We start from the raw sequence: 27,402 nt of genomic DNA on the forward strand, positions 1-27,402 counted from the left end.
AAACTTTGATGAAAATGTATTACTATGTTTAAGTTGTTATATGATGTCCAGAAAGCATGACCCTTAAACGCAAGCTATCAGTCACATTTGAATGTTCATGTTTAATCTTCCATTTTCATATCCACTCTGCATTAACTATGTCCTTTGAAGAACTTTGCTGGACATGTTACTAAAGAGACCATGTTCAAAAGACATTAAGCCAGTCCTTGCCATATGAAAAGATCCCTGCTTTTCCAATTCTGCTCCTCATCTCTAATACATGGTTCAAACAAAAATCTCAAACCTAAATTCAAGCACTTTTCAAGGACTTTTTAAGGCCAAATGTTCATTTTCAAGGCCGAGAACCGTACGTTAGTTTCCTTTAAAAAATGCATTTTCAAGCCAGATTAACACAGTATATATCATTTATTTGCTCAAACACATTAAACTTATTTCACAATAACTCATACATGTTATTTCTAGTTATTACATACAAATACATGTTATCCATCCTTAACTCAATGAGTCTCACATATGTATTTACTTTTTAAAGTTATTACAAACAAACACATTGTCTCTTTCTATGCTCACATCAAACAGACTAGTTCATTTCATTTAAACAGAAGTCAGTTACTATAACATTTTGTATTTCACAGGACTGTTGTTGTTTATGTCTGTTTGAGATTCAACAGTTTTAACAATAGCACCTTCCTGTTTCACCAAAAAACCAACAGTGTGCTTTTTGAATGTCATTTGTTTTCTGTACCCAGGATTATTCATAAGTTTCGCGCAAAACATAACGATTAACGTCATTTTGACAACTTGTTTATGACCAGAAAATAGCGCCATGAATATTCATGTTTAAAGAATGTCGACGTATCGTATAAGTTGTAATTATTTAAGCATTTTTCTGCATTTCATCGGTGTTTATGACCAGAAAGTAGCGCCAGGAATATTCAGTTAACCACTCTGGTTTGAAGACACTTCCCCATCGCTGAATTTTTACTATTTAAAATTGATCATAATGGCGAACCTCTGACGTAGTACACATAATCTGTGATGTGTACACTTAACGTTTCGTACCCAATAATGTACGAAACTTATATTTTGGTACTCAACTTTTTGCGCTTAGGAATTTATGATAAATTTTGTAATATTTCCCTTAAGAACGATTAAAGTTAATGGCGATGATAAAAGTAATTTTGAACAGAAATAAACATTTTCAAGGCTTTTTTTTACATGAAATAAGTACTTTTCAAGCACTTTTTTGTTCAAGGGCTTTTCAAGCCTAGGACTAGTTTTCAAGCACTTTTCAAGTGCTGTGCGAACCCTGTAATACTGGAGTTTAACCCTTTGCATGCTAGGAAATTTGTCCTCTGCTAAAATGTTGTCTGCTGAATTTCTAAAATTAGCATTTTCTTCGATTTTTTTTCCAAAGAATACTATAAGAACAGCAAACAGTTTGGATCCAGATGAGACGCCACGTTCTGTGGCGTCTCATCTGGATCCAAACTGTTTGCAAAGGCCTAGAAAATTCGGTTCCAGCACTGAAAGGGTTAACCAAAGGTGCTGTGGGCATCTTACTGATTTCTTTAAGGTTGAATGTTAGAGCCTGTATGTTTATGTCCATTCTTCATCTCTCTTGCCAAATGACTTCTTAAATATGCCTTTAAAGGTGATCACACTAAGGGATGTGCAAGCATGACACACAAAGTCCTACTAAATACTATGTAAGATCAACAAGCTGAATTGCTAGTACAGACCACTAAAATGAGGAGATAGGGTTTTAAAAAACAACAATTCAGATTGCTGTATAGTTTAATTCAAACACAAAAAAATACATCTCATTTGATAATAAACAGTAACTAATAGAACATTGTCATCTCATTTGATAATAAACAGTAACTAATAGAACATTTCTGCGTAACATTACTTTGCACCAAATATTTTGTATCCTTCCTCTGTATACATAAAAAATTAACATAGAAAAAAACTCCTCATTTACAGCACATTCAACTGCTGTTTAATATAAATTTGTAATTCTAGACCTCATCAGTAACAAAGTAAATTTTAACAGAAATTATAACGAAACATACAACTTTTTTTCTTTCAGCACTGAATCAGCATATTTTCAATAACCATATTTAAAAAATCATGAAATAAATCCTCAGGAAGCAAGAGAAACCTCATTCCACATTGACTACCTCGTTTACAAAGCATACCCTCAACCATTCTCCCAAAACCAAACAAGAAAGAAAACAATTATTCTCTAACTTGATTCAACATTCGATCATCTCATCCTATACTTTGAACACAAACCTAAACAATTACAAAGGATTGTTGTGTAATACATTACTTTAATCAATACAATGTATTTGGAATTCACAAATCATACTCAAAAGTTATTCCTACCAAAAAATACTGGCCACTTCTTCTGAAGCACTCAATGTAAATCATCATACGAGTCCCATGCAACTAATGAATTCGTATAAACTGGTCAGGGGCTAACCTGTCCCTAAAGTCAAGCCAAGGTTACATGGTCTCATTAGTGGACAGAGAAGCTTCTGACCTGACTGCATTGTAGAACCATAAGACCCATTTTCTCACAACACAGCTCATATACCGGATATATGCAAGCACCATTGGACCATAATAACAATGCATCTTTAATACCAAAACTCATGAAAATCCTTTAATGCTTTACATTTTTTACAAGGTTTTTCTACATTTACTGCTTATAAACAGATTACTTTTGCTTAAATGATCATCATTTTATCCTGATTATTATTGGATTCCTGAAAAAAATAAATGGATTCTTGAAAAAAAGAAAAAGTTCACACAATCAAAATTTCCCTTTCATAGAAGTTAAGGAATTCCCAATAAAGCTTCTGGAATGTCGGTGCTGGTCTGTATGCAATTAGTGCCCATTGGCCACCGGGAGGTTTGTACCCCGCGCCTTCATGTCGGCCTCCTTCAGCCCTACCCAGGTGTTGAGCTGGGAGGCACGCAGGCGGGACCAGATCACATGGTCAGTCATGCAGAGGATCTGAGCCGCGGCCAGGCCGGCTGCCTCTGGGGACGTCAGTGTGGTGCAACCCAGCCCTGCAAGTAGATTGGTGTAATGGTCAGGTGCAGTGTCTTAGGCATTAGACCATGACAGAAGCATTCAATTCAAATACTTCCTATGGGTATGTTTAAAAATGGTGTTTTTAGTGTATCATAAAATGATTCAACAGTATGTATTTTTTCTGCATTTCCCGATAAAAATAGGTTTAATCTAAGTTTTAACATTCAAAACAATAAAGATGGTATGTGTGTAAATGTATAGATGTTTTTTTACAGGGAATAAAGGGAAGTTCTAAAATATTTAAATATGAAAGATTGCCATTGACACAGATGACATGCCATTTGCATATTTTCAAATATGTGATATTTTAAAACAATTATTATCATTAAAACTCATTATCATTTTTTTTTAAATGAAACACAGACTTGGATCATTCTGTCCTGCATGCAACATGCAACATGCAAGCTTCCTGAGGTCTCGGTGTTATGTATTTACACATTTAATTTTTATAAAAATGGCGAAAATTATTCTTAAGAGCTATCATCCACATCACTAACCTGAGGGCAGTCTCAAGGATGACCACACATCTTCAGTGCCCCAGTCTGCGGCCAGTGGTGGGCAGTTGATGACCGGCCATGTGGCATTGCCCGACAACACAGGACCGAGACCATTACTCCTACCTGCCACTGCTATGAACACTGTTGGGATTCCCTCCCCTGAATATACCATGTACAGCCTTACAAACATAAGTTACACAATTGTTAAAATTGTCTCATACAAGACTGTTTGAATAATTTTTTTCATTTAAAAAGCGGTCTTAAATATTTTCACTAGATTTCTGTCAGCATTTTCAGTACAATTCCAACACGACGACAGATGTAAAGCATACAAATGGCTTTAGCATTGAAAGCATTAGCTTAAATGACGCATAACTCTTATCCCAAACAAAGAGGAAATTCTACAAAATGCACAAACTTGCGATTTATAAAAATGCAAAGTACTAGTAATAAGACGAAAATATGGAAAAAGACATGCCAGAACAATAAATAATCATAGCAAAACATTTACTGCACATATTGTCGCCCATGCAGAACCTTTCAAAGCTTACAAACAGGCTACCTTCATATTGTGCCAAGATGTTTTTGGTTTCATCCGTGCCTTTGTGAGCGGAGGTTACCCTCAATTCGCATGGGACACCATACATCTTACAGGAGGCCCGTATTTTCTCACAATGGGCCATGTCTGTCGGTGAGCCCATAAAAACAACTGCTCTCCCTTTAGGCTTGGGACTCAAGAGCTGAAATACAGTCAATCTCGATGTATTACAAAAAATAAAGGCGAAAGCTGTTTTTTCAAAAAGCAAAAATGGTGAACTCTAAGAAGGGAATAAAGTAAAAAATAATTGTATAAACTCCACAAAGTATTATAACTGATTTGCAAAAACTAAACAACTATGTTTTCACAGGACAGGATTTCTCCAACCATGACCCTTCTGACCCTTATGGTGACCTTGACATACCGTAATTACTCAAGTTTTCGAACACTCTAAATTTTTGGACACCCTATTTTTAAATAAAAATAATATTTTTTGTGAGATCATTTCCAGACATAGGTTTTTTCATCTTTCATTAAGGAGTCTAAATTTGCGGACTGTACATTTTACAGCATTTTTTTTGCTTATCTTGTGATACTTCAATCATGACTGTTTACAACCGGATTAAGGTAATAAAACCTGGCAGATGCATGCCTGAGGGCAATGGACCATATCATTTGTGTAATTGGGTAACTAACCATTTGTTAATACATCCATTCTGGACAAAGTTATGCTCCTATCAAGATTTCTTAAACACATTTCCAAAATTTTAACTTTTACCTTAAATTGAATCTTTAACCAAGGTCCAAAAGACCTCCTCGTTACTCTGTCTCATTATCATTCATGGGAAGCTATATGAAAATACATCCATGCTGTTGAAAATATAAAAATTCAACCTTGAATTATTACCTCCAGGTTGGACCAAGGTCACATAGGTAGACTCACAAACCAAAAATAAGCTCAATATCTGAAAGTCTTGCGCCCAAAAAAACGCTGAAAAGGGTGATCATAAACAAAAATTTTAAGTCCCAAGCTCATAACTAAGCCAAAAATCAATGGACTGAAAGCGTTGCTTACAAAACCTCTGGAAATGGTTATTCCAAGGCCCATAAATTGGCCAAAAGTCAATGGACTGGAACCAATTTCACACCTATCTGGATGTCATGTAGGCAGACTCACATACCAACAAGAGCACCGTATAACGGGTTCCACGCTTGGCTGCAAAAGCTTGTCAGATTATTTTTTTTTAGAGGTTACAGTGACCTTGACCTTTGACCTAGTGACCAAAAATGGGTGTGGCGTGTAGAACTGATCAAGGTGCATCCACATATGAAGTTTCAAAGTTGTAGGTGGAAGCACTTTGATTTAAGAGCGAATGTAGAGGTTTATATTAAAGTTTTATATTAGAGGTCACAGTGACCTTGACCTTTGACCTAGTGACCCAAAAATAGGTGTGGCGTGAAGAACTCGTCAAGGTGCATCTACATATGAAGTTTCAAAGTTGTAGGTGGAAGCACTTCGATTTTAGAGCCTATGTTTAAGTTTGATATTAGAGGTCACAGTGACCTTGACCTTTGACTTAAGTGACCCAAAAATGGGTGTGACGTGTAGAACTCATCAAGGTGCATGTATATATGAAGTTTCAAGTTAGAGGTGGAAGCACTTTGATTTTAGAGCCTATGTTAAAGTTTTATATTAGAGGTCACAGTGACCTTGACCTTTGACCTAGTGACGCAAAAATGGGTGTGGCGTGAAGAACTCATCAAGGTGCATCTACATATAATGTTTCAAAGTTGTAGGTGGAAGCACTTTGATTTTAGAGCCTATGTTTAAGTTTAACATTAGAGGTCACAGTGACCTTGACCTTTGACGTAGTGACCCAAAAATGGGTGTGGTGTGAAGAACTCATCAAGGTGCATCTACATATGAAGCTTCAAAGTTGTAGGTGGAAGCACTTTCAATTTAGAGCCTATATTAAAGTTTAATATTAGAGGTCACAGTGACCGTGACCTTTGACCTAGTGACCCAAAAATGGGTGTGGCGTGAAGAAATCATCAAGGTGCATCTACATATGATGTTTCAAAGTTGTAGGTGGAAGCACTTTGATTTTAGAGCCTATGTTAAAGTTTGATATTAGAGGTCACAGTGACCTTGACCTTTGACCTAGTGACCCAAAAATGGGTGTGGCATGAAGAACTCATCAAGGTGCATCTACATATGAAGTCATGAAGTTTCAAAGTTGTAGGTGGAAGCACTTTGATTTTAGAGCCTATGTTAAAGTTTTATATTAGAGGTCACAGTGACCTTGACCTTTGACCTAGTGACCCAAAAATGGGTGTGGCGTGAAGAAGTCATCAAGGTGCATCTACATATGAAGTTTCAAAGTTGTAGGTGGAAGCACTTTGATTTAAGAGCCTATGTTTAAGTTTAATAATAGAGGTCACAGTGACCTTGACCTTTGACCTAGTGACCCAAAAATGGGTGTGGTGTGAAGAACTCATCAAGGTGCATCTACATATGAAGTTTCAAAGTTGTAGGTGGAAGCACTTTCATTTTAGAGCCTATGTTAAAGTTTTATATAAGAGGTCACAGTGACCTTGACCTTTGACCTAGTGATCCCAAAAAGGGTGTGGCATGAAGAACTCATCAAGGTGCATCTACATATGAAGTTATGAAGTTTCAAAGTTGTAGGTGGAAGCACTTTGATTTTAGAGTCTATGTTAAAGTTTTATATAAGAGGTCACAGCGACCTTGACCTTTGACCTAGTGACCCAAAAATGGGTGTGGCGTGAAGAAGTCATCAAGATGCATCTACATATGAAGTTTCAAAATTGTAGGTGGAAGCACTGTGATTTTAGAGCCTATGTTAAAATTTGATATTAGAGGTCACAGTGACCTTACCCTTTGACCTAGTGACCCAAAAATGGGTGTGGCATGAAGAAGTCATCAAGGTGCATGTACATATGAAGTTTCAAAGTTGTAGGTGGAGTCACTTTGATTTTAGAGCCTATGTTTAAGTTTAATATTAGAGGTCACAGTGACCTTGACCTTTGACCTAGTGACCAAAAAATGGGTGTGGTGTGAAGAACTCGTCAAGGTGCATCATCATATGAAGTTTCAAAGTTGTAGGTGGAAGCACTTTGATTTTAGAGCCTATGTTAAAGTTTTATATTAGAGGTCACAGTGACCTTGACCTTTGACCTAGTGACCCAAAAATGGGTGTGGCATGAAGAACTCATCAAGGTTCATCTACATATGAAGTCATGAAGTTTCAAAGTTGTAGGTGGAAGCACTTTGATTTAAGAGCCTATGTTAAAGTTTTATATTAGAGGTCACAGTGACCTTGACCTTTGACCTAGTGACCCAAAAATGGGTGTGGCGTGAAGAAGTCATCAAGGTGCATCTACATATGAAGTTTCAAAATTGTAGGTGGAAGCACTTTGATTTTAGAGCCTATGTTAAATTTTGATATTAGAGGTCACAGTGACCTTGACCTTTGACCTAGTGACCCAAAAATGGGTGTGGCGTGTAGAACTCATCAAGGTGCATGTACATATGAAGTTTCAAAGTTGTAGGTGGAAGCACTTTGATTTTAGAGCCAATGTTAAGGTTTTCACACGACGCCTATGGCGGACGATGAGCTGGCTATGACAATACCTCGGGTTTTCTCCAAACACAGCCGAGCTAATAAAATTGCTTGTTATCATTTGGCAGGTATGGAAATCATCTCCCTTAGGGGGGTCTCACAGTCAATTATGACCATGTCAGACATCACTGACAACCAAGGCCTGTGGTTTAAAAGAGATCATAGCCAGAGTTGATCATGTATCTATGGACATAAGTCCAAAGGTATGTAATGAACATCAAAGAAATTATAATTACAGTGTTTTTTTATGGCAATTTCGGGGCCGATTCCCATAAAAAAATAGTATATATTTTTCCCCTATTTTGTAGAAAAAATCCCCTCCAGAAGTTAAAAAAAAATTATTTTTTTTAGAAAGAATTGTCTACTGATACATCTATATCATATTTATTTCATAAACAACTAACAAAGTATATAAATATAATATTAATATGATTTTGAATTATTATAAATGATAAAGAGTTAAATTAGTTTTTCCCAAATCAGTGGTCACTTTTCACATGAATTTCATTTTTTCCCAAAATGGGCAGGGAAAGGCCTGATGTATCTATATTGTGTCAACATTTGTTGATAAAAACAATCCAATTTGCTCCATTTTATTGATAAAAAATGCTCAAATTTGCCAATTAATCGATTAAAAAAATTCCAATTAGACTGAAATTGGCTAGGAAAACTGAGACTGTGCATGACGGCTGTACTGTCTGAAACTAATGTTGAAACAATCATTGATATATATTTAAGACAAGGGACAAAATTGTCAAAAACCAGGTTTTCATTGTGAAAAAAAATCTGATAAAGGGAGACAACTCAAACTGAACTTTTGAAATGAACAAACAAAATTAACCCCCTTTGTAAGTTTGTTTTAAAATAAATCTATTTTTAGTCGTGGCGACCTTGACATTGGAGATATTGACGTGATTCTTTCGTGCGACACACCGTCCCATGATGGTGAACAAATGTGCCAAATGATTTTAAAATCTCATAATGAATGACATAGTTATAGCCCAGACAAGCTCATTTATGGCTATTTATTACCTTTGAACTCAAAGCGTGACCTTGACCTTGGAGATATTGACGTAATTTTTTCGCGCGACACACCGTCTAATGATGGTTAACAAATGTGCCAAATGATTTTAAAATCTCACAATGAGCGACAAAGTTATGGCCCAGACAAGCTTGTTCCGCCCGCCCGCCAGCCCGCCCGCATTCGCCAATCTAATAACCAGTTTTTTCCTTCGGAAAACCTGGTTAAAAAAGGACAGAGACATTCAGCTGTGAATATTGTATTCATACATACATGTGTAGTCATATAATAAATATCATTACATAAAAAAGAGTGAATTTGTAATTTTCCCCTTTTCCTAAAAAACGATGGGTTTTTCCCCTTTGGACGGGCCCCGCCACCATTTTATATCATTTTAAACAAAAGTTTGACAAATCAATCATTTGAGTTATCAATAATCAAAATAATAAATCTGTACAGTAACTGTGAAAAGAATTTCAATTCTTGGTAAGGAAATATATAATATGAGATGTATAATTATATGAATAACTTCCCTTGAAAATAATTGTCTCTAACAAATCTTTATTTTTAGTAGAAAATAATTAAAAGCCACTACCGTGACTGTGATTGACCACTCGAAATGTGCAGCTCCATGAGATACACATGCATGCCAAATATAAAAAGTGGCTATGTTCAATATTGAATAATTTTCTCCCTTTTTAAAGCTTATTACTTCCCTTAAATTTGTATTTTTTACCGTAGACCGTAAAGGATGACCTTGACCTTTTACCACAATGTGTTTTTCAGAAACACAATGCCGCCTACTGCGCTGCTTTGATTAATTTAAAAAAAATATATCCGTGGGCAGGTCAGATAACTATGTCCATTTTAAGCTTATTACTTCCCTTGACTTTGTTTTTTCCACCCTAGACCTTGAAGGATGATATTCACCTTGAAATTTTACCACTCAAAATGTGCAGCTCCATGAGATACACATGCATGCCAAATATCAAGGTACTATCTTCAATATTTAAAAAGTTATGGCCAATGTTAAGGTTTTAGCACGACGCCAACGACAGACGGCGAGCTGGCTATGACAATAGCTCGGGTTTTCTCCGAAAACAGCCTCGCTAAAAATCAGCTCAATATCTTAAAGCCTTGCGTTAAAAAACCTCTGGAAAACGTTTATTATAGAGAAAAATTTGAAGTCAAAGGCCCATAACTTCTCCAACAAGAGCACCGCCTTGCGGGTGCAGACCGCTCATCTATTTTCTTTTTAAAGGTGAAGGGACTCTCATTTTCAATCACAAAGGAGGGAGGGGTGGAGTGAAGAGTGGTGTATAGTGGGGGGTGTGTGGAATTTATTATCTTCCAAAAATGCGAAAAAAACGGAAAACAAAATCGGGGGGGGGGGGGGGGGGGTGGGGGGGGTGGGGTGGGGGGATTCTTGGGTGCGATGGTTGGATGTTATTTCAAACACAAGATAACTGTTTCAAAAAAAATAAAAAATTGGGGGGGGGGGGGGGTGGGGGTATAGTGCGAGGGTGTGGTGGTAATTTGTGAGATGATCTTAAAAAAAAAAAAAAAAAATTAGGGGGGGGGGGGGGGATTTGGGTGGGGGAGGGGGGGATTCTTGTGTGCGATGGTTGGACGGTATTTCAAACATAAAATAATAAAAATAAAGATTGTGTTTTTTAACCGTTTCCAAAAAAAAATTAGGGGTGGGGTGGGGGGGGGGTATAGTGTGAGGGTGTGGTGGTCATTTGTGAGATGATCTTAAAAAAAAAATAAAAAAAAATAGGGGGGAGGGAGGGGGGGGGGGGATGGGGGGGGGGGGAAGCACACGGGATGGTTTGGGTGGAGTCTATTGTGGTATGTCAGGTAAGAGTAGTTTTGTCAAAGTATCAATCAAATCTAATCATAAATAAAGAAGTTATGGCAATTTTAGCAAAATTTAATAATTTGACCTTGAGAGTAAAGGTCATTCAAAGGTCAAGGTAAAATTCAACTTGCCAGGTACAGTAATCTCATGATATCATGAAAGTATTTGAAGTTTGAAAGCAATAGCCTTGATACTAAAGAAGTAGAGTGGATCGAAACACAAAATTTAACCATATATTCAAAGTTACTAAGTCAAAAAAGGGAAATAATTCCATAAAAATGACAACCAGAGTTATGCAACTTGTCCTTTTACTGTACCCTTATGATAGTTTGCGAGTGTTCTAAGTATGAAAGCAATATCTATGATACTTAAGGGGTAAAGTGGACCAAAACTTAACCAAATTTTCAATTTTCTAATTATAAAGGGCCCATAATTCCGTCCAAATGCCTGTCAGAGTTACATTACTTTTCCTGCACAGTCCCCTTATGATAGTTAATAAGTGTTGCAAGTATGAAAGCAATAGCTTTGATACTGTAGGAATAAAGTGGACTTAAGCACAAAACTTAACCAAATTTTCAATTTTCTAAGTATAAAAAGGGCACATAATTCTCTCAAAATGCCAGTCAGAGTTACATTACTTTGCCTGCACAGTCCCCTTATGATAGTTAGTAAGTGTTGCAAGTATGAAAGCAATACCTTTAATACTTAAGGAATAAAATGGACCTAAACACAAAACTTAACCAAAATTTTCAATTTTCTAAGTATAAAAAGGTAACATTATTCTGTCAAAATGCACGCCAGAGTTATCTAACTTTGCCTGCCCAGTCCCCTCATGATAGTAAGTAAGTGTACCAAGTTTGAATGCAATAGCATTGATACTTTCTGAGAAAAGTGGACCTAAACACAAAACTTAACCAAAATTTTCAATTTTCTAAGTATAAAAAGGGCACATAATTCTGTCAAAATGCAAGCCAGAGTTATCTTACTTTGCCTGCCCAGTCCCCTCATGATAGTAAGTAAGTGTACCAAGTTTGAATGCAAAGGCATTGATACTTTCTGAGAAAAGTGGACCTAAACGCAAAACTTAACCGGACACCGACGCCAAGGTGATGACAATAGCTCATAATTTTTTTTCAAAAAATAGATGAGCTAAAAATCAAAGGCCCTTACAAATTTTACACTTCCATCTTTAGGCTGTGTATGTAGACTCACATACAAAAAAATCAGCTCAATATCTGAAAGCCTTGCATAAAAAACCTCCGGAAAACGGATATTATAGAGAATTTTTTAAGACCATAGCCCATAACTTAGCCAAAAATCAATTGACAGGAAAGATTTTCACACTTCATGTATAGGTCATGTACCACAAATCTGCTAATTATCTGAAAGCGTTGCGTAAGAAACCTCTGGAAAACGGTAATTCCAAGGCCTATAACTTCGCCATGAATCAATGAACCAGAACCAATTTCACACTTCATCTGTATGTCATGTAAGTTTACTCACATACCAAAAATCTGCTCAATATATGAAAGCCTTGCATAAAAAAGCTCCGGAAATTGTATTATTTAGAAAATTTCTGTATCAACTTTTGTCTCAAATCTCCATGCCTTTTTCTTTCTATTAATAGAAGCTCCTCCCTTGGATTATATCCCTTCAAAAAAGTATTACTTCCCTTGTCAAAAAATAGCTGTAGGTCATGTAGGTAGACTCACATACCAAAACAAGGGACAAAATTGTCACAAAACCAGGTTTTCATTGTGAAAAAAAAATCTGATAAAGGGAGAAAACTCAAACTGAACTTTTGAAATGAACAAACAAAATTAACCCCCTTTGTAAGTTTGTTTTTAAAAAAGATCTATTTTTAGTCGTGGCGACCTTGACATTGGAGATATTGACGTGATTCTTTCGTGCGACACACCGTCCCATGATGGTGAACAAATGTTCCAAATGATTTTAAAATCTCACAATGAATGACATAGTTATGGCCAGGACAAGCTCATTTATGGCCATTTTTGACCTTTGAACTCAAAGTGTGACCTTGGAGATATCGACGTAATTATTTTGCGCAAAACACCGTCCAATGATGGTGAACAAATGTGCCAAATGATTTTAAAATCTGACAATGAACGACATAGTTATGGCCCGGACAAGCTTGTTCCGCCCGCCCGCCAGCCAGCCAGTCAGCCAGCCAGCCAGCCAGCCAGCCCGCCCGCATTCGCCAATCTAATAACCAGTTTTTTCCTTTGGAAATCCTGGTTAAAAATCAGATCAATTTCTTAAAGTGTAATGTAAAAAACCTTCAGAAAACGGAATGCCTGACGGACAGACAGACTGACCCGCAGTGCGACTGCCATATGCCATCTAACTGGGGGGGGGGGGGGGGATATCAATTTATTCTTTTTAAGTCTTATACAAGTTATTGAAAAATAATTCTTCAACAACAGCATGTGGAAAAAAGAAACTTGCAAACTGGCAGGAGTCTCTATGATAGCCCACCTCTACTCGCTCTGCAATCCACTGGAAGTTGCGTTTGACAGTATCAAGGGCCTCTGTGGTGACCTCCTGGAGTTCACGGTACACCTGCTTGTCCTTCATGAGGCGGCGGTCGCCTGAGGGCCACAATCTCCACGAATCACTGTCAATGATGTCTGCCAGCAATATCTCACCTGTGGACAGAAATATGTAGCACATAAACTAGGATTCAAATCAGACCAAACCTTTATTTACCACTAGGAAATCTAATACACTTAGACAGAAATGCATAACATTTATGAAGACAGTCTGACTACTGTTAATGTCAAGTTTAGATTTAACAAGGGCTGTTTGTAAAACATGCATGCCCCCCATATGGGCTGTCAGTTGTAGTGGCAGCCATTGTGTGAATACGTTTTTTGTCACTGTGACCTTGACCTTTGACCTAGTGATCTGAAAATTAATAGGGGTCATCTGCCAGTCATGATCAATGTACCTATGAAGTTTCATGAACCTAGGCATAAGCATTCTTGAGTTATCATCCGGAAACCATTTAACTATTTCGAGTCACTGTGACCTTGACCTTTGACCTAGTGACCTGAAAATCAATAGGGGTCATCTACCAGTCATGATCAATGTTCCTATGAAGTTTCATGATCCTAGGCATAAGCATTCTTGAGTTATCATCCGGAAACCATTTTACTATTTCGAGTCACTGTGACCTTGACCTTTGACCTAGTGACCTGAAAATCAATAGGGGTCATCTACCAGTCATGATCAATGTTCCTATGAAGTTTCATGATCCTAGGCATAAGCATTCTTGAGTTATCATCCGGAAACCATTTTACTATTTCGAGTCACTGTGACCTTGACCTTTGACCTTGTGACCTGAAAATCAATAGGGGTCATCTGCCAGTCATGATCAATGTACCTATGAAGTTTCATGATACTAGGCGTAAGCATTCTTGAGTTATTATCTGGAAACCATTTTACTGTTCCGAGTCACTGTGACCTTGACCTTTGACCTAGTGACCTGAAAATCAATAGGGGTCATCTGCCAGTCATGATCAATGTACCTATAAAGTTTCATGATCCTAGGCCTAAGCATTCTTGAGTTATCATCCAGAAACCATCTGGTGGACGGACCGACCGACATGTGCAAAACAATATACCCCCTCTTCTTCCAAGGGGGGCATAAAAAGGGAGCAATCATGTAAAGAACTTCAAGACCGTTGCAAAACACTGCACAGAATTACCACTAAAAGCATACCAGTTTTTGGACTGACACCAAACTCGACTTTCATATCAATGAGTGAGCAATCCAGAGAAGCCCAGGCTTTCTCCAGCACCTCAAACACAGTGACGGTGGTCTTGCACATGATGTCAAAGTCATCGCGCCCCAGTGTGCGACCCCCACACTTCAGACCGGCCTCCACACACTGCTCATAGGACCACTGGGGGTCGTGGTTGGCATCATCCTTAAAGAATGAATATGATTACTCACCCATTACTCACTGTTTTGTATTTCACATCAGAACATTAGACAAACCGTACATGCCAGTTAGTTTAAAGTAAAATCTCTGTAAGGACTGTTTTGCATGCAATTTTATGTAAATTCTTGTTAATCATGTTCACTTAATAAGTAGTGACAAAAGTTAAAATTAATGTAATAAAATTAGGGATGCAAGAGGTTAACCGGTTAACCTACCGAAACAACCAGTTAACCGGTTATATTTTCGGAAAAAGGTTATTATGTTTTTTTTTTCATGCAATGAATTGTACGATTTCACTTTTGCGTGTGACATTCTGCCAACTTGCGCTGGCTACTAGTTAGAACAGCATGCCGCACCATCGACGGTAATAAATAATGTGTCAACAATCAAAGTAATAAAGCGATAAATCAATACCTTTGTGAAAACAAATAGGGGGTACGTTTTGATAACTGACACTATTGTTTTGTTTGACTTGCGAAAATTTAACTAGCAAACTGAAGGGAGTCGGAGCAATTAGCAAAGACGTAATTGACACGTTTATTGAACTCGCGATAAAGAACAGTTAAGACATTGGACGGCTTATTTTGGTGTTTTGTTAACCAATATCCAACACTGATTGCTCGCAAAAATTCCGTGTTAATAAGTAACAATTTTATCACGAATTGCATTCGTAGTTAAAATTGTGTCGAGTTAACGTCGTTTTTGTTTATCAGAAATTAATATTATTATTATAATTTATGTCCAACGATTCCACCATTATTGTCCGATGCATGTTTTATTTAAGAAAGCAAATTATTAACTAATTAAATAAGTAAACATCAATTAATAATATTTTAAAACAAGAAATGTGTCCACACGACACGGATGCCCCCAACTGTTACTTTGATACTACATAAAAGCATAACTATGTAAATGTGACCCCGTGACCTAGTTTTTGACCGGGCATGACCCATATTCAAACTTGACTTAGACATTGTCTTGATACAACTTCTGACCAAGTTTGGTAAAGATCAGATGAAAACTACTTCAAATAGAGAGCGGACACCATGCTAAATCCTTGAAATGCACTAAGTGACCCCGTGACCTAGTTTTTGACCGGGCATGACCCATATTCAAACTTGACCAAGATATTGTCTAGATACAACTTCTGACCAAGTTTAATTAAGAAGGGATGAAAACTATTTGAATTAGAGAGCGGACACGAAAGTGTGACAGACAGACAGTGCGAAAACTATATACCCCCTTTTCTGTGAAAAGGGGCATAAAAAAATTGTTGCCATAGCAACCAGAATTTTTGACGTAGGAACAAAATGAAATGACGTGCATAATGTCCATATTGCCATCTATCCATGTTTAATGTTTCATGAAAAAATACTCAGAACTTTTAAAGTTATCGCAGGAACCTGAAAAGTGTGACAGACTCACAGACACACAGAGCGCAAACCAAAAGTCCCTTCCGGTAAAACCGGTAGGGGACAATAACATGCAAACACATGCATGGATAATGGACATCTGTGTATCCCAAAAGCTGACAATGAGCTAAAAATACTATTGCATAAAGAACAGTAATTATGGATATCACATTTATATCTTGCAACTGAGTCATTACCATGAACAGAATTGACACGCAAGTAGTAATTGTTTGTGTGGCAAAGATTCTACATATAAACTTTATTTACAACAGTGCTGATACGACTAATGTGTACAATCAATTTATATCAACAGAATAAGCATCCATTATTCAGGGGTGTCAATTGGCCCAAATTTGAAATCCGGAAAATTAAGCCGTAGGATAAAGGGAAGAGAGGGCCCAACCCCCCGAGCCCTAGCTTATTGTTCTTTTTTTATAGTCTTTCTAGGAGCAATTTCTTGTGAGTACAATGCGAAATATTATAAACCAAACCATCCATAACACCGCAGGTGTATTTGTCATTCTAAACAAATGATATTAAGAACTTCGAAATGTAATTAACAAACCAGCGTATCCGAAAACGACTGTCCGAAAACATGTCACGATACATCATTTGCAAATGAAATTAAATATGCATATCGTTTGACTGCAGAAAATGAAAACCAGTAACCAGTAACCTAGCAAATACGCAGTCAATATATAATTTGATTAACATATTGTTTTAAAATATGATATTGCAGTGCTTTACTTTGCCAGTGCCTGCTCATGTCATTGCCAGCCGCTTACCAATCAGAAATCAATAAATAAAATCGGTACCAAGCGCAAATGTCCGGAATGCCGACAATGCTATAACAATATTCGTTCTGAAATGATCCCGCACTAAAAGAATTTTGTCCCTACCCCCAACCGCCTTAAACAAACTCATCGGATTTACATTCACCTCAAAATCAACCCTGGACGGCTCAAATCCGGATTTCCGGAATAATCCGGAAAATTGACACCCCTGATTATTAGAATGAGCTTGGAATTCTGGGCTTATTGCTTGTGTGTTAAGTGTCATCCCAGATAAGCCTGTGCAGTCCACAAAGGCTAATCAGGGCCAACACTTTCAGCTTTGATAGTATGTTTAGTTTGAAGGAAGTCTCTTTTTAGCAAAAATCCAGTCAAGGCGGAAAGTGTCCTCCCTGATAAGCCTGTGCTAACTGCACAGGACAATCTGGAAAGACACTTTATGCACATGCTTTTAGCCCAGTTGTCCCAACAAGAAATTCAATTATAGAACAAGCTACCTTGAAAAATGTTTCCTGTTTAGGTGGGCTGAATCTGTATCCCTCCTTGACACCTGGATTTCTCTTGAGGAAGGATCCAGTGGCCACCCTCCTGGTCACAAACTCTATAGGGACCATCTCACAGTAGTGACACACCATGCCTGTCTTGCCACCCCGATACAGGAAATGGGTTTTGATGCCTTCATATAAGATAATCAATAGCTTTGTTATCAAATAATACCTGCATACAGGCTTCCTGATAAGCCCCAAAAAGTGCCTGTCAACCGGACAGGCTGATGGAAAAGTTAGCCTGTTCGGACAAAAATTCATATGACCAAACAGCGTGAGTTTATAACTGAAGAATTAAGTTAAGTTTAACTCATATCTATTGCAATGTGCAGCCTGTGTATAAGTACACTCGATAAAGTAAAACAAAACATTTGCGTGTTCTAGTGATTACAGTGAATGATGGACAACAGCTTTAAATTCTAGTCAGACTCAAAACAAAATAACATAACACGGCTACGAATGGATTAGTAGACTTGCACCGTATTTTTATTTTTAAACATCTGTATGTGAATCAAAAAAGATGTACGCTGAGTCTTAGGATCCATTTCAATGATATTCATGCAACTTTTCTTCATTTGCTAAGCGTATAAATATTATGAGAAATACTTAATAAACGTAAAGCATATAGTGTAAACAGAGGTCAAAGGAATCACGCACCAGATCATGTTGGCCCTCTTGCATTTTATTAAGAACATGTCATCTCAATATTTATTCACTGTAATTTGTCTGTTTTAGTTTAAATATAGATGGTAATATGTTGGACCAATGAAATTGACATTTTCAAAAAAACAACAAAGGGAGAGCACTCTTAAAAACTAGTGACGCATTAGTGTTCTGAATGACAAAACGGCTCGAAATTCACGAAAAGAGTGATTCTAATGGGGGTGTTTTTGTTCTTTTGGCAAGTATTAGACTTTTCGGTATTAAGTCATAATTTTGTTGGCCTGTCACAAGGACCAGCAATATATAAAACTTCGCCAGACCGTACAGAATTTTGCCGGACAAGACCGGCGGTCCGGCATTTTCAGGAAGCCTGGCATGTAAGATAATCTATACCTGTGTAATCACAAAATGTTAACGCTTGACACTTCATTCAAAACTGAAAGATTTAATTGAAGTGGGGCCATAAGTGGGCACTTCACAATACATTATAATAAATTCATAATGCAAGATGCCCATATTCTATGCACTTTAATTTAAAGGGACATCGGAATTTCATTTCCTCTAAATTAGACAAGGCTTTAAACATATTTCTTGAATATTTTTAATGAAAATAAACAGTTGGTGTCATAAAATAATTAAAGGAATGGAAAAAAAGCAAACAACTCTGCTTAAAAAAAGGGCACAAGGATCATGCAAATACACTAAAAAATTAAAGTATCTTACATTTATTTGATGCATTTTAGCGTGCTGCAAATACAAAATACATATTAACTATTTATGGCCTTACTTGCTATTATTTTTTCCGAACATTCCAATCATATTTTCTAGGGTCAAAACTTTTAAAACATTTAACTTTGCCTGTTTGTATCACTTGTATACTGTGAAACCATTTATTTTCGACAGCACAAAATTTCGTCATTTTTATAAAAATGACAATTTCGTCAGCACTTAAATTCGCCGATTTCTGATTTTGAAAAAAATGCGTCAGTCACTATCCGATTTGTGTGTAATTGCAGTTGCGAAAAATCGTGGTACGAATGCGGGAACACACTTGAGAATCACTGCAGGAGGTGGGGCCTGTTTGTCACATGCCAATTAACTAGTCTTTTGTTATCAAGGGACAGTAATGGACCCTCTTAATGTATGCCATTCACATGTTCATTTTTATGATCAGCGGACAAGTGGGATCGAATAACCGTTAACGAGTGTTTTTAACAACGAAGCAAATTGCCAATAAGTCTTATTCTATTATTATAATTGCCATACTGATATCAATCGTACCTTTATCGGCACCAATTAGGGAAGGTGCGAACAATATGGGTATTAACTAGTGTTAGGAAATTATTTTGTCACTTTTCAATAAAGTTTCAAGCGTACAATTTTGATAATTTTAAGAACAGTAATTGGTCTCAAATGTCACTTTTTATCCTGATATCAACATTAAAATTATAAACTCCATGTGTGTGTTTGTTCTTAAAAAGTAAACTACCGGTATATAAATCAATAATGTCAATAATTTAAAAATAAATAAATTGATACATATAAAATAGTAATAAGTGTGGTTAAACGCAAACAATCAAACAGCAATTAAAATATTCTTTATTAATTTGTGATAAATACGCATGTTGATCACACATCGTCATCTTTTCATTTGGTTTATTGTCTTTCATCGGCATTCGCTGCGTGATGGCTAATATGCAACACCCCTGAAAAACACAATGCACCTAATGGGTAATAAAGTTATAAACAATTAGCGCTAATTCATAAGCATTCTACATAAACGAAGTCAATGCATTCGATACAGCTGTTGTTGTTTTTGTTTTTATCGAGTGCACCGGGATTGTCTCCCATATGGCCATCGCCCCCAGAAAGACGTGTTAGTTGGTTACGGGGGATAGTGCAAGATACAGGAGACACCCCGTTCCAGAGGTGACCCTGGGTCTTTTAGTGCCCGGTGTATAGCACCTAGTACACTGCACCTCGGTTTAACGTCTCATGCGAAAGACGAGTTAGTAGGTTAGGTGCAGCGGGGGATCGAACCAGCGATCTCTGGATTGTGAAGCCAGTGTGTTACCACTAGACCACGGATCCGCTACATTCGATACAGCTGTACTGCACACGCGTTTTAAAGCAGTGTAACGTGTCAGTTATGTACCTTGTGTAATCTACATCCCTTTGTGTCAAAACCGGATTAATCTTGATTACGAAACAGCAGTGAATGTGTGCATGGATTATGTTGGAATTTAATGCCTCATGTCTACGGTAAATTTTTAAATATTGTTCAACTTAGTGTTTGTTTTTGTTCAAACATAGAGCATGATTGTTCGTTAGGATCTTAAATTCGCCGATCGGTCGACTGACGAAATTTTTGAAAATTAATGCCTGACGATTAATAATGGTTTCACAGTACTACACTATTTCTGACTCAAACAATATTTCCGGGCTTTCACTAACCTTAAAAACTGAACATTTGAACCTCTTCACATGCTTTTGACAGTTGTGCTCGAGAGTATTTAGAATTTTGTACAGAATACTTTGATGGGACATGAACATGTACATTTAAATTTTCACAGTTTCTATCAATACACTGCATACATGTATAGTTATTAGTATTACAGTTATGTTCACCCATCCAACCCTACTGGTCATGTACGTAATTCCGGCCTGTACGTAAAAAATCGGCCACCTGTGTAAAATCATTTTCATGATCTTGACGCACATATTTTGTTTTTATTTAGAAAAATCAACATGAAAACCATCCCCACTCGCAATATTTTGCAAATGTAAGAACCATATCACCGTAAACTTTTGTGTTAAAATGTCACAAATATAGCAGGAAATATTTGGCTCATGGGGAAAGTGATGACATCATATGTTGCAACAATTATAATCATATAAGAAACAAATATATTTGATAAAATTATTTTTATTTTATCTAATAAACTTTAATCCAAGTTTTACCAATTTATTGTACAAAAACTTATATTCAAAACATACAAATTAGAAGCTAAATATAAATTTTTAATATATGAATTACCTCCCTTTATAAGAATATTGCTAGATTACATGTTTAAATATTATATATAAGCGTTTACTAATAATCAACACTGAAGTCAACTTTTCAAACAAAATGTGTTTACTTTTTTAGCTATGTTTGAAAAAATTTATTAAACACATTAAAAACAAATATTTTTTAATGAAATAGCAGTTTCCCCATTGTTTATATTTATTAAAATAGGTAGGGGGAGTAAATGGTGTAATAATTTCGCATTTATTTTAAATTTCAAGTCAAAAATATTAATAGTATAAACATTGATTAATACTCTGAAATTGAGGACATTTGTCAAAAGATATTGCTTTGTAATTTTATCTGCAGATCAAACCGAAAAGTGGCCGATTTTTTAGGTACATTTAACCTACGAAAATGGATAGTTTACATGTCATCATTTTCTGTTCATTAAGTAACATTCACCGATCTAATTCTATTTAAATTTTCATGCTAGGTGAGTTTTGAACCCAGGATTATATATGTGAAGTTTAGTTTCAACCAGTTGCCTAACACTAAAGATTTTTCTTAAATAGTCCCAAAAGTGGCCGGAATTACGTACATGACCAGTAATCAATGTACTTGGCATGATTGGGGCCTTGATAGGTTGAGCGATGGACTACAATTCCAAAGATTGCAGGTTCTATCCACAGCCTGGCTATATTTTTGGTTGTGTAATTGTTAATGAAATCCTTTCTATGGCCATTCACCCCCTACCTCTGATTCAAGCCGATAGTTATCAGTTGCTTACATAAATATGTGCACTTTGTACTGATAATCCAGCTAGCCCAGGAAAGTGTAGTCCGTGGTACATGTAACTGACCACTGTGACATAACTGATAAACTGTTGAAAACTGCCTTAAACTCAACTATAACAACCAAAAACAAATATGTAGAGTTTTTTTCTACTGTTAATCATATATTCATTTTAATATTATGAGCAAGTTCTTTTAGCCAAATATATAAGTATTCGCAACTTTTAAGTAAGGGAGACTAGTATTGCTTGTCTTACAAATCAAAGTTTTAAATCTTCAATGACATTAATTTTCAAAGCTCTGCAACACAAAATAATTACTGATTCTTGCATTCTGTAAATGCAAGCCGGGGCCAAGCCCTGACATTTTGTGGATTTAAATATTCAAGTTTGTGATGTTCTTCCATGCCTGGGCCTCCATTATATGAGGACCAGATGCATCCAAGTGCTTGGATTGAATGAATTTTGATTAAAGCTGCTATTTCCAGCTATTGAGATTTTACTAAAAGGAATTTAATTTTGATGTGGGTTATCCTTATGCTGTGAGTCGTTACCAGGGTATAAGGAGGAAACCAGTTTTAACAGTCTGTTGAACATATACTACAGTCTGAGGTGTCATCATCATGGAATTTACCATGTTAAACGAGTGTAGCAATCCAATCCATGAGATACACATGCATGCCAAATATCAAGTTGCCATCTTCAATATTGCAAAAGTTCTGACCAATGTTAAAGTTTTCGGACGGACGGACAGACTGACGGAAAGTTAAAAAACAATATGCCACACTTCGGGAGCATAAAAAGCACTTTACCAGCATTGTTGAGCAATTTAAATATGGCAGTGGCAGTTGCTGTTGAAATTTCAGCTTTTCCAGCCAGGTCATGCGCTCGTTCTCCATCACCCGCAGTGATTCTATCCTTGGAATGCAGCAACACCTCATCTGGATTTGCTTTTAGTCGATACACAACCTTGGTCTTCCCTTCATTCACCTTTTCTCCAACTGTTATGCCTAAATACAATATTAAATGCACATAAATACAGCATATATCTTCAATATGCATACATAAAAGTCTGTAACGATAGCTATTTTTACTCATTCACAGAACATCACTACTGATTGGTACCAGAGATAATTAACAAGCTATGTGTTTGTGAAACACTATGTCCCCATATATATGACCTTTGACCTTGACAGATGACCTTGACCTTTCCACTCAAAATGTGCAGCTCCATGAGATACACATGCATGTCAAGAATCAACTTGCTAGCTTCAATGTTGCAAAAGTGACATTAAATGAGCGATTTTGACCCATATATTTGACCTAAGACCTTGAAGGATGACCTTTACCTTTCACCACTCAAAATGTGCAGCTCCATGAGAGACACATGCATGCCAAAAAATAAGTTGCTATCTTCAATATTGCAAAAGTTATGGCAAATGTTAAAGTTGGGGCAACAAAACAAACCAACAGACAGGGCAAAAACAATATGTCCCCCACTATAGTGGTGGATGGCATAAAAACATAGTTACGTGTGACCTTGACTAGAGTGTTGGTTCAGATGATGTAAACAGAGTTTACACGCATAAACAACAAACAATACACGTGTTAAATTAGTTCGAAAGAAACATACAACAACAAGGAATATCAGAGCAAATAAATGATTCTACCTTCGATCTCCATGCTGCCTCTATGACTGTAATGTAAGCCTTATAGATGGTCAGCAGGTCAACACACACTGTCCATGCAGTCGCGAATACGCAGTGTAACCTGTAAATAAACTCAAATTTCGTGGACTTTGGCGCGGTTTTTATGAGGTGTATTTAGTCAGATACTAAAACACGGACCAGTCTGCGGTCGATATAGATTATATAGTGATCTCCGGACCATATAGACAAAGAAGGATTATCGAATCTGCAGACGATATAGACAAAGAAGGATTATATCGAATCTGCGGACGATATGAACAAAGAAGGAAACTGCGGACCATAGATTCTATAGACAAAGAAGGATTATCGAATCTGCGGACGAAATGAACAAACAAGGAAACTGCGGACATGATAAACAAAGAAGGAAAATACCACAGAACACTGAATGGTGTGACTGGCTAACAAGAAATGATATTTAAAATATGTTTAGCGTTGATTCAATGAAGAAAGGATACTTAGATTACATACTTTTTGTAGAACCAAGTTTTATTCCACATTTAATATTATTTACAGACATTACGTACTTTATGGATAATTAGCACATCAGTTATTTAAGATTTAACAAGCTAAATGTATCATACTATTCCACCCAAGATAGAGCGTCTTTTATTGAACTATACCGTCTATAATATGATTATAAATATAATTGAATTTTTCAAATGTTTTATATATTTTGAAATACACTAGTTCGGACAAGTTGAAACCACAGTCAGTTGTTTACATTAATGTCATTTTTATCCACAAAAGCATCATATTTTTATGTATATATGTATTGATTTAATTTTATGTTTTCAGAAAAACAGTTGAAACCATTGTGTGATAAGGGTCATTTGTGAAGAAAAAAAAACTGCACCGTTATTGTCTTCTGTTCTGAAAAAAAAACTGTTAAGACACACTATTGTTATCATTTGTCTAGAATTGTTAATAATGTGTATAATATGATCAAAATGTATGGTGTTGAATTCACCAAATAATTATCAATTGTAACGTAAAATCTGACGTTCCAATCTAAATATGCACCCTTAGTGTCCTTTCTGAAGCTGATTAGCGCATTATCGATTATCGATTGCTTCAAGTACACAATTAGTTGGTATTTTATTTTAACTAATTGGTGATAAGCTCATAATAATCTTGAGAACAAGTCATCCAGATTATTTAGTCGTATCCTAACGGTTTTTAGCAAAATATTAATGATATAACGTAAATATAACACTTAATAAATTTCAAAGGCAATGTTTTCTAATGACATCTTCACTAATCTCAAAACGTATCACATGCAACTATAAGTACCTTAACGCAGTATTTATTGTGTGCAGCAAATACGCATATGTAAACTTCATTAAATTAAAAAAATAATATATATGTGTTGTTGTGTTATTTATTTTTGTTTCAGTTCTAATAAAGTCAGAAAACCGACATCCACAATGTGTCGATGTATTGCAATTCATATTTACATTTATAAGTGAAATTATGAATTCGATGTTTTGCTCACATTTCCAACAAAATGCATGCCTCATTGATAATTTCATCCAAGTCTTACAATTAACTTACCATTTAATAAGTAAGGAACAATTAATTTGTATAGAAGCAGCTGTTGAAAAACACAAACAAATCAACTTTAATCAAGTTATTATGGTACCGTGTTCATTAAACGTTTATAGTTATTCACAGATTGAAAATTGGAGTTTCTGTGATCTGCGATAATGATTGTCAGTTTTACCTTTAATTTTCATTAACAAGTATATGATCAAAGCCACATGTCACACCTTTAACAAGCTGTAATGATAGAGTAAATGTCGACTGCATATACCTTCTTTGTATATAGCGTCCGCAGATTCCTTCTTTGTCTATATGGTCCGCAGATTCCTTGTTTGTATATATATCGTCCGCAGATTCGATAATCCTTCTTTGTCTATATCGTCCGCAGATTCGATAATCCTTCTTTGTCTATATCGTCCGCAGATTACTATGTACTCTTTGTATATATGGTCCGCAGATTCCTTCTTTGTATATATCGTCCGCAGATTCGATAATCCTTCTTTGTCTACATCGTCCGCAGATTCGATAATCCTTCTTTGTCTATATCGTCCGCAGATTACTATGTACTCTTTGTATATATGGTCCGCAGATTCCTCCTTTGTATATATGGTCTGCAGATTTATTATTTATTCATATGGTCCGCAGATTCCGTCTTTGTATATACATGTATCGTCCGCAGATTCCTTCTTTGTATATGTGGTCCGCAGATTTATTATTTATTCATATGGTCTGCAGATTCCTTCTTTGTATACATCGTCCGCAGATTCCTTCTTTGTATATATGGTCCGCAGATTCCTTCTTTGAATATATCGTCCGCAGATTCGATAACCCTTCTTTGCCTATATCGTCCGCAGATTCGATAATCCTTCTTTGTCTATATCGTCCGCAGATTACTATGTACTCTTTGTATATATGGTCCGCAGATTCCTTCTTTGTATATATGGTCCGCAGATTTATTATTTATTCATATGGTCCGCAGATTCCTTCTTTGTATATATGGTCCGCAGATTCCTTCTTTGTCTATATCGTCCGCAGCTTCGATAATCCTTCTTTGTCTATATCATCCGCAGATTCGATAATCCTTCTTTGTCTATATCGTCCGCAGATTACTATGTACTCTTTGTATATATGGTCAGCAGATTCCTTCTTTGTATATATCGTCCGCAGATTCCGATTCCTTTTTTGTATATATGGTCCGCAGATTTATTATTTATTCATATGGTCCGCAGATTCCTTCTTTGTATATATGGTCCGCAGATTCCTTCTTTGTATATGTACTGTTTGCGCAAATTGCAACATACATTAATATTCTATAGTAATATATTCCTGCTTGGTCATTGTGTTTATAATGATTCTTTTATGATTTTAATTCTTTACTGTATTGTTACTAAACCATAAAACCTACTTGTGTTGGTGTTTATGAAAAAAATTGAATTTCCTAAAATAAAAGCAAAATAACTTAAAATATTTACTTTTAAATATTCAAGTACAAAAACATAACGCGTGAACAATTGCAAAACCATTGTTCACTAACAATCCATATCTTCTCCCATTTCCTTCTTTGTTCATATCGTCCGAAGATTCGATATAATCCTTCTTTGTCTATATCGTCCGCAGATTCGATAATCCTTCTTTGTCTATTTGGTCCGCAGATCACTATATAATCTATATCGTCCGCAGATTGGTCCGCGTTTTAGTGCGATACGTGTATTTATAGGCGATTGCCGAATATGTCACGGTATAGTCCCAAGGAGCCCTTCACTTTATGGGATAATGTCAAATCATGTGTAAAAGCATGCTCGACATACTCTGAATACTTTAGATACGCCGTTGGTTTACGGCAAGGGGAGGTAATGTCTCCTATTCTATTTTCATTGTTTGTCGAGGACTTAGAACTTCTTTTACAAGATAGTGTCCATTCTGGTTTAAATATAGAAGATATAATTTTAATTTTACTGTTGTTTGCAGACGATATGGCGATTTTGGGTAAATCACCCGAAGAAATACAATCTCATTTAGACAACATTTACCTTTATTGTAACTCATGGGGACTTAATGTTAATACTAGCAAAACAAAAATAATGGTTTTTCGGAAAAGGGGTAGATTTCGCCGAGATGAGATATGGACATATAATGGGGAAACTATAGAAGTCGTCGATAATTTTAACTATTTGGGTACTGTTATTAATTATACTGGTACTTTTATATTAAACCAGGAGCAGTTAGTAGGTAAAGCTCTTAAGGCTATGAATACTTTGCTTTATAAATGCAAACAGTATGATCTAAAACCTAGAATATTGTGTAAATTGTT

General features: G+C 36.2%; 1 protein-coding gene across 1 annotated transcript; it reads right to left on the bottom strand.

The window, feature by feature from the left end:
* Positions 1-1,783: 1,783 nt before the first annotated feature.
* LOC127878162 (multifunctional protein ADE2-like) lies at positions 1,784-23,681 on the bottom strand. The gene is made up of 8 exons (XM_052424613.1): positions 23,514-23,681; positions 22,656-22,853; positions 17,333-17,511; positions 14,410-14,617; positions 13,164-13,333; positions 4,166-4,343; positions 3,604-3,762; positions 1,784-3,081 (listed from the first exon to the last, which is right to left on the bottom strand). Exons 1-8 carry the CDS (start codon positions 23,524-23,526, stop codon positions 2,897-2,899), a joined length of 1,290 nt encoding a protein of 429 aa, XP_052280573.1. The 5' UTR covers positions 23,527-23,681; the 3' UTR covers positions 1,784-2,896.
* Positions 23,682-27,402: the final 3,721 nt, after the last annotated feature.

Source organism: Dreissena polymorpha, chromosome 4 (genome assembly GCF_020536995.1).
Source record: "Dreissena polymorpha isolate Duluth1 chromosome 4, UMN_Dpol_1.0, whole genome shotgun sequence".
NCBI classification, from domain to species: domain Eukaryota; kingdom Metazoa; phylum Mollusca; class Bivalvia; order Myida; family Dreissenidae; genus Dreissena; species Dreissena polymorpha.

Coding starts and splice junctions, on each gene's coding strand:
- LOC127878162 (XM_052424613.1), bottom strand. Junction 13,334..14,409: donor TGGTGTCAGTCCAAAAACTG/GTATGCTTTTAG, acceptor TTCTGTCCACAG/GTGAGATATTGCTGGCAGAC. Junction 3,082..3,603: donor ATCCTTGAGACTGCCCTCAG/GTTAGTGATGTG, acceptor ATCTACTTGCAG/GGCTGGGTTGCACCACACTG.